Source organism: Gossypium raimondii, chromosome 13 (assembly GCF_025698545.1).
Source record: "Gossypium raimondii isolate GPD5lz chromosome 13, ASM2569854v1, whole genome shotgun sequence".
Classification (NCBI taxonomy): domain Eukaryota; kingdom Viridiplantae; phylum Streptophyta; class Magnoliopsida; order Malvales; family Malvaceae; genus Gossypium; species Gossypium raimondii.
The window spans coordinates 42754769-42763206 of NC_068577.1; the positions used below are offsets into that span (position 1 = coordinate 42754769).

At 30.3% G+C, this 8438-nt stretch overlaps 2 protein-coding genes across 2 annotated transcripts; one reads left to right on the forward strand and one right to left on the reverse strand.

Annotated features, from left to right (window-relative positions):
- Positions 1 to 1545: 1545 nt before the first annotated feature.
- LOC105781869 (phosphoglycerate mutase-like protein 1) lies at positions 1546 to 3166 on the reverse strand. Its single transcript, XM_012606395.2, has 9 exons — positions 3065 to 3166; positions 2888 to 2995; positions 2729 to 2808; positions 2534 to 2636; positions 2374 to 2448; positions 2205 to 2293; positions 2002 to 2127; positions 1853 to 1897; positions 1546 to 1776 (listed from the first exon to the last, which is right to left on the reverse strand). Exons 1-9 carry the CDS (start codon positions 3125 to 3127, stop codon positions 1647 to 1649), a joined length of 819 nt encoding a protein of 272 aa, XP_012461849.1. The 5' UTR covers positions 3128 to 3166; the 3' UTR covers positions 1546 to 1646.
- Positions 3167 to 4799: 1633 nt separating this feature from the next.
- LOC105784453 (uncharacterized) lies at positions 4800 to 8271 on the forward strand. The gene is made up of 5 exons (XM_052627061.1): positions 4800 to 5003; positions 5150 to 5192; positions 5377 to 5418; positions 7773 to 8144; positions 8219 to 8271. The coding sequence occupies exons 1-4, from the start codon at positions 4873 to 4875 to the stop codon at positions 8034 to 8036; spliced, it is 480 nt and encodes a 159-aa protein (XP_052483021.1). The 5' UTR covers positions 4800 to 4872; the 3' UTR covers positions 8037 to 8144; positions 8219 to 8271.
- The last annotated feature ends 167 nt before the right edge of the window (positions 8272 to 8438 follow it).

Genomic DNA, 8438 nt, shown 5'->3' on the forward strand with positions numbered 1-8438 from the left:
AAAAACATTTAATTAGATCTCGTTATTTCAAAATTTTAAAAAAAAAACTAATAATTTTTGTGGTAAATGGGAAACAGTTGTATGTGACTTTCAGGCCCTATTTTTGGGCCTTTCTATTTCCAATAATTAGATAAAAGGGTCCAAATAATTTTGGAACATTCTTCCATTTTTTTCAACAATGCCTATAATTTGGATGATAGCTACTCATTTATAAATGCCCATTAGCTGGCATTTCTTCTTTTGGATGTTATCCAAATTTAACTTCCCCATTTTTTAAACCTCTCAAGTTTTTTCAACAATACTTTTATTTTGGAATAATTTAAATTTTTTAAGTTATTTTAGTATATCCATTTTCACATTTGAATTTGACAATTACGTCTATTTTGGTCCTTAAACTTGAAAAATATAAAAGTTTGATAACGTGGAACTATGAGATTGTGTCACATCATCATCTAAAAATTTATATATATTTTAATAACCAGACCGATAGTTGAATAGGTCAAATCATCAATGCCAGCTCAAGCTGTTCGACCGTCGAACTAATAATAATTAATTAAAAATCTAAAACAAGTACTTCTTTTATTAAACCCATTCAACTTTGTTCAACCTCTTTGTCTGAATTGTTATATTAATCAGCTCTCAGCCCATCTGATCCGATCCTATTCTAATAACACTAATCTATCCTCAGATCTTGACAAAATCCAAGTTTATGGACCAATGTGGACAAGAAGAAAGGTACCAAAATAGATCTAGTTATCAAGTTTAGGGGCTAAAAATTATATTATCCCTTTATTTTTTAAAAAGTTTGAAGAATATCCACGTTGATAAGAAAACTAGTAATTACATCCTTATTAATTATTAATCATTTTAGTGATAAAATTGAGTGTAATAGTAAAGTATATTATAGTCCTAAAAAGAGGTACAAATTGAAATAATTACATAATGATAAAGTTTTAGAGGAATTTGAGTATCTTCCCATCTCTTGAGTCCATTAGATAATTAAATTAATTATAAATTTTAATGTAATTAGAATAACAACAATTCATGAATTTCTACAACAGAGTTTTAGATTGGTACATTTTTAGAAAATGATTTGTTCTTCTTCTGGTTTTTCTTTCAATTACTTTTACATTTCACATGAAATTATGAAGCATTTTAAACCCTAATTTTAAAATTAAAGATTGTTAATGCTATGGTTGTATTCACATGATAAGGTAAGCAAATCATGGTTTTTCAAAGATGTTGAAAAGAAGCAAAGAATACACTCCAACATGGGAAGTTAACTTCTCAGGCTTCAATTTTTCAAATTAAAATGGTCCACAAAGAGCAATGATATCATGAATTTTAGCTTCCAATACTCCATTAATTTGAGCTCAATTCATTTTGGCCAATTAATTGGTCCAGAAAAAAGAAATATGCAAAATCAATTATTGGTTATTAGTTCATCTGAATTTGGATTAAATCAATAAAAAAAAGTTAATCATAACAATTTGATTTTTATGTAAATCTTTAATAAATATATTATTTAAAAATAAATATTAGGAGATAGGTGGGAATTATGTGTAATATAATAAAGTAAAGAATGTTGACATTCTGCTACAAAAGTAGAAAATTGCAGTGAAAGGGTTAAGAGAGCACCCTCTACTCTACGCAACCAGCGACGACTTTAGGTATATACAAGTAGCAACGTCAATTGAATGATGACCACATTGCTTTAACACATCCTTTGCTTTGTCATCACTGCAAAGCCATGCCCACCGTTCCCTTTCTATTTTGCTGCAAATTTTCAAACCATGCTTCACTTTCGATCTTCAAACCAAACATCAAGTTTACAAAAGAAAACAAAACTGACCTTGTATCCAATACGACAACTGAACGAAGCTCACAATTGTCAAAACTGAAATCAAACATCAGGTTAACTCAATTATGATGAAGCAAAGCTAGATATAAAAATAACAATAGTAATAAAAGATTTAGTGAAACTAAGCAAGGGGGCCTCACCGTTTGCACAACGCTGGTGTTAGAGTTGGATTAAAGTCGGAATTTGCAAGTAAATTTATGAGTATATGTTGAAGAACTAATCCATGGCTTACTACTACAATCTCCTTCTCTGGCCTTTTCCATACCCTATCAATTAATATAACATAAATTCGAGATTTAATTCAGTTGGTTCATATAATCATTTTTAAAAATTTCCGACTTACCAATTCAACAACTTGATTACTCTTTTAGCAAGTTCTTCCTCAGACTCCCGAAGCTCTGGATTCCAAAGATTATCGTCTTCAACATCCATCTGACCAAATTAAAGCAAATGAAATGAGAATGTGATGCATTAATTAAGCATAATTGTTAAAAGTAAGTATGTATACTTGCCATTGAAAAATCGATCCAAGGGAAACGCGAGCGACAATCGCTCATCTTTCTCCTCATGTCACATGGACGAACTCCCTGCATCAGTCTCAATTAGCATTCACTTTCAAATCCTATAAAAAACAAAATAATTTAAATAAATAATACAAAAAATTCAACTTACTAAGCGATCTCGACAAAGCTCAACTGCCATGATTTTAGGAGTTGAGGAGGACACTGCATTCTCTCCCTCCCTTCCAAAACATCCGCTAGCAGTCTCCATCGCTCTGCATTCTCACAGTATCCTTGTTTCATGGTCACAATTCTAGCTCTTGCCATGAAATTTGGATATTATGGTTTAGTAGAAATGAAAAAGTACCTTGATAAAGGGGAAGTGACAACTAACTCAATCCTATTAAACAGGCCACTGGCATGAACCTCATTTCGCAGTTTAGCAACCTGTTAAAAGAAACAAAGCCATTAAGTTATTATGATTTTTATTTATTTATGTTTGAGGCATTTTTTATTATAATGAAACCTGTTTCAATCCTAATGGGGTGAGTTGTGCATCAAATAGATTGGGAGACAACAAAGCTTCTGGATTCTTATCTCCTTCGACATTGTGCAAAGCCTGTCCATGCCTCACCTGCCAATTCTGTGACCAATTTAGCATAAAAATTCAATACTTGAAAACTTTAATTAAAAATAGACTAACCAAGTGAAGAATTTTGCAATGTTGGTGCCATGGATATGGAAACTGGCCTTCTATGCTCTCCATTTCTGATTTTTGCTAATTATGATGGCTTTTTATGGCCTGTATTTTTTGTCACTAACTAATGTATGCACGTAACTGTGATTTATTAATTATTATGAACATTCCTAATTAGTTACATATATAGAATAATATTTGACCATGCACACATACAGTAACAAATTTGATACGATCACCCACTAATTTTTTTTTTTTAATTCCAGAGCTATACATGAATAGACCAAAATAAACTTTTATTAAACGAATAAAAAAAATATTTTCATCTATATAATAAATGCACAAAATTCTAGTACCACGTAACATCGCGTGATTGCCGACTTTCTAAAAGTTGCTGACATGTTGGTCACAATAATCCGTAGTCTACTAATCTACGTCTTGAATGAGGTAATTCACTGCGAAAATAGACGGCTTTCTCCATACAATATCACATTTTCTTGACTTTGAATTTCAATCTGTAGTTTATTCTTTTTTTCATACACCACTTCTATGGTTTTTTAAGAAATATACAACTTAAGTGTTAAGAAATTTTCTTTAAAAATATTTAAAATTCATCATTCCCAATTGGGTCACCAATTGATTAAAAATTACAGAAATATTTTTTTGTAATTAAAATAAGACAATTATTTGAGAGAATTTTAATCTTTTCATTTTAACAAAAACTAATTAAAATATGTATATAATGAGATTTGAACTCATAGCAATTAAATTAATAATATATTAATGTATTTTATACATTTTATTTTAATATGCACAAGTTATTATCTCTATTAGTTGTATATATTATCAATTGAGTTAATATCACAAGTCAATTAGATACTAAATCTCAATTATTGAGAAAATCATGGTAAATAATTGTAGTGCATTTAGTATTGTTTATCTTATGTATTATGTGTTTAAATTATGTTTTACTCACAATTTATTTTTTATTTTAATATCGTATATATTTCATATATTATTATGATTAATTAGTTTCAAGTCATACATTTCATTATTTAATGTACGCTAGTTTTAAACACACATTTGCATTCTAAATCTGTGATTTTCACATGCATACGCGTGTGTGATAGGATTTCTAGTATCAATAAGCCTTTAATAGAAAGTTAACAATCAATATAGCCTTAAAAATATAGTTTTCGTAGAAACTCGTGAGGAGTTATTAAATGATGTGGTGGTTGACGTGACAATTAATGTAAAAAAAATGATGATGTGGTGATTGTTGTAGTATTTGACATGAAAAAATATTAACATGAAAGACTTAATTAATCTTTTAATTTTTTATTATTTGAACTTAAAATTATTAAAATATTCTAACAAATTAAAAACATAAAAATATAAAATACTATTAATATATATTAATAAATATGAAAAGTGAAAATATGATAATTTTTTATAAATTATAGAAACTTTTAAAAATAAAAACTACGAAAAAATTATAAAAAAGTTATTAAAATGATAAAAGATATTATAAATTATTAAAAATTATAAAAATTAAGAAGTATAAAATATATAGTTTTTTTTGTTATTTTAAAGATTTGGAGCCTTTGGTTTCAATGATAAAAAATAGGGGCAGCTTGAAGTGCAATGATGATCGGACTTGTATGTGATGTCAAGTAAGAGGCTAGAGAGAATGAATTTGCAACGCGTTTGGTTGGGGGGAATGCATGCGTATTCCCCCCCTATGCAGCGTGCCCACTACTATTACACCGTTTGGTTCGCTGTAATCCCAATCCGCGTGTAATCCAATACCCCCTATGCAGTTATTGCGCGTAATAACTATTACGCTCCCTCATCCCCGATTCCCTAATCTGTGTTTTCCCCTTCTCCTTTTCCGTTTTTTGCCCTCGTCCTCAGCCTTCAGATTCTCCGACGCCTCCTTGCAAAGGTAAGTTCTTTTCCCTTCCACTCAGTCCGTCATTGATTTGAGTTTGTTTCTTTGATTTTCTTCATTTTATCAAGAAGGAGGAACCGATTTGCTGTTTTATTTTAACTGTTCACTAACCCAAATCGATTTCCCTTTTCTTATTTCAGACACCTTCTTCATCGCAATCTTGCCCGATTTTGCATTCACCCGGTTAGTTTTCCAGAGGTTTTTCCAAAGATTGTTTTGCATGTTCGATTGGAAGACATAATTTTAGGGCTAAATAGTTTGTTTCGATTCTTGCCTGTATTGCATTATTTGCTTCGGTTCTTTGTTTCGGTTCTTGCCTGTATTGCATTATTTGTGGGAGTTAATCGATTTCCCTTTCTCATTACAGGTTGTTGTTCATCGAACTCTTCCCCGATTTCCCTGGTTACAGGTTAGTTTTCCTCCCCAAGTAAAACTCCTTTGCGATTTGTGAAGAGAAACTTGAGGGGACGAATCTGCTCTCCCTTGCTATTCCTACTTAACTGCTTTCGATCTGTTGTTTTTGTTCTTTGGCATGCTAATGAGCTTTATGATTGTTTAGTTGTTGTTTGGCATACTTAATCTGCTCAAATTCCAAACAATGGAGATTTTGCGTAATTTTAGTTGTTGTTGCGTCTTGGTTTGTTTGGTCTGTTTGGTTTGTTTATATTTTGTTGTTAGTAATGCTCTGCTCTTTTGGCTAGATTTTGTTCCAGTTTGCTTAGCTTAAGTGGAATGGTGTTGGGTTTAGGGTTGTATCTTACATCTGATACATGGAAGATTGTTGTCTCTTTTCCTTTGTTTTGTAATCCAAAGACTTTTAAGGCATGCAAGTATGTTAATTGAAGTTGTTTAAGCTATGTTTATTATTTCATAGGTAGTAGTACAGAACCATTAGGTTCATTTTGGTTGCAATCAAAGTTAATAAGCTTAAATGCAGACTTGAGGCAGTGAGCAATTACGGCTACATTTTCTAAGTTAGCTTAATGACTGATCCAGACTTGTGAATTGCCATTTAAATTCGGCAGCTTTGTGATACTCTGATTGTTGTTTGAAGGAGTTTACAGTGGAAAATGTTGTTAGTGCTGTTTTTTCAATTCAGAAATTGTTTAGTTGTTGTTAGTGAGTAGAAGATGAAAGGGGAAATTGTTGCGTCTGTTTTGATATTATTTTATAGGTTCTGGTTCCTGCTTGTTTTGGCCATTATTAATTGCAGTTTTGCAAGTTTTGATATTATTTTATAGGGTTAATTATGTTGTTATTATTAAAGAGTCAAATAATTATTGAATTAATTTACAAGGCTTTTTTTATATAATAAGCTCTCTATTTTTAATTATTGAATTAATTATTAAAGACTCAAACAATCAATCAAGTTCCAATTTCGATTCTTATATAATGTCCAAATTTAAGATTAAATCTTCATATTTTAATTAAAATATAATTCGTACATCAACCGATTAAAATGCTAACATAAATTTTTATAATGTACAATAATATTCAAATTTCTTATTTAATTGAATTGATTATAATATTATTTTCAAATAAATTATCAAATTATAAAATGACACTCAATTGACATAATTATTCATAAAGAGTTCGTTCCTTTTCAAATGCGTATAATGTTAATTACTCATGTTTTTGTTACAAGAAAGGAGAAAATGTTCTCAAAATTAAAATTGATAAAATCTTCTTCAAGATTAACAATATCTCAACAAAAATTGAATGAATTAGCTATTTTATTAATTGAAAAGATATCTTATACGAGATTTATTTTAATAATTTGTTTCTCTAAAGTCTAAAATTAAATTTTAAATAAACATTTATAATGTTGATTTAATAGTTAGTTAACTAATTTGAAGGTCTATTTTACAGTTTCTCTTTTTAAGTTTTTAGAAATGTTGAGACACATTAGCTAAATATATTAACAATTTTATTACCTTTAGGTGCAATTTACCTTAAATTTAATGATTAGTAATAAATTTGGTAAAAAATTTGATTAATAATTATTAAGCCTAGTATAGTATTACTTCATAAATGGCTTCTCAAAAGTGTTAGAGCCGTATGTAATACCAAACAAACAACTTTCTAAATCGTAATTATTTTTGAAAATTATTTTTGAACTCAAAAGCAAAAGCTACAAATTTGAACATGCTTTATACTTTATTAAATCATAATGAGTTTAGTTATAATCTAACAAATACCAACAATTAATTTTAGTTCAATTATACATATACCTACAAATTTTAATTACGAAGACGAAAAATTTAATAATTTATAAATATATTGATAATGTGTAATTGCAACTTCGGGGATTGATCTGAGTTCTAATTTTAATATGTTGCAAGAATGACTAAATGCGCCTTTAATTGCACAAAGTGTGAGGCGAAAAGAATTGGTCTGCATTGACAATATGGTTGGAAATCTGTAGAATTGCGATTTGGTTCTTATTTAGAATGGGTGCCAGCCTTAGCCTACATACTTATAGACCAATGATTAGGTCCTACACCTTAGATTTTTATGCAAAATGGGATTATGTGAAAAGGCTTGTATATGCTAGTGACGAGACCTGTATTGAACAGGTTAGGATGAATAGAACTGCCTTTTTTAAACTATGTGAGATGTTAGAATCGTTAGGGGGATTGAAGTCGTCCAGAAACATGCTTGTTGATGAGCAAGTGGCAATGTTTTTACATGTCATCTCCCATCACCTTTTGATTCATGATATTAAAAAAGTAAATAATGTTAATTTGTTTTTTTTTTCTTAAGATAATAATGTCAGGTGTTCCACAATCACATGCTTCTTCTCAAGCTTCTCGAGGAAGCAAAAAAAAATGGATTCCAGAAGAAGATGCAGCCTTGGTTTCTTGCATGGTGGATTTGCACAATGTAGGAACATTTAATGCTGATACCGGGTTCAAGGCCGATTATTTGAACGAGCTAGAAAAAATGCTAGAAAAGGCTTTACCAAGAGCAATGTTGAAGGCGAAGCCAAATATTGAATCTCGGATTAGGTGCCTAAAAAGGGAATAGTCAGTCGTTTACGACATGCTTAATGGCCAAAACAACAGCGGTTTTGGTTGGGACGAGCATAGGTAGCTCGTTGTTGCTGAAGATGCAGTTTGGGAATCCTATCTAAAGGTAAAATGTATTTCAAGTATTTATTTGTTTTTTTACAAAATTTATAACTAATATGATTTCCTTATTTTTTTTAGAGTCACAAAGAAGCCTATCAGTTCAGACATCGTTCTTTCCCTTACTACAACCAAATTTTATCGCCATATACGCAAGAGATCAGGATGGGAAAGACGCTCAAGCAATTCTTGATGTTCTTGAAGAAATACATCTGAGGATGAACGTACTACGATATGAATGAAGAGAGAAACACATTCTATGATCAAGGTCGACGTCTCTTTAAACGACATGGATGTTTCT

Bases quoted from the DNA above. Each gene is read 5' to 3' on its own strand.
- LOC105781869 (XM_012606395.2), bottom strand. From the start codon at position 3,127: ATGGAGAGCATAGAAGGCCAGTTTCCATATCCATGGCACCAACATTGC. The intron at 2,449-2,533 runs GTAAGTTGAATT...AGACTGATGCAG, and splicing joins AGCTTTGTCGAGATCGCTTA to GGAGTTCGTCCATGTGACAT. The intron at 2,128-2,204 runs GTAAGTCGGAAA...ATTAATTGATAG, and splicing joins GTAATCAAGTTGTTGAATTG to GGTATGGAAAAGGCCAGAGA.
- LOC105784453 (XM_052627061.1), top strand. From the start codon at position 4,873: ATGCAGTTATTGCGCGTAATAACTATTACGCTCCCTCATCCCCGATTC. The intron at 5,193-5,376 runs GTTAGTTTTCCA...TTCTCATTACAG, and splicing joins CCCGATTTTGCATTCACCCG to GTTGTTGTTCATCGAACTCT. The intron at 5,419-7,772 runs GTTAGTTTTCCT...TTTTTTCTTAAG, and splicing joins CCCGATTTCCCTGGTTACAG to ATAATAATGTCAGGTGTTCC.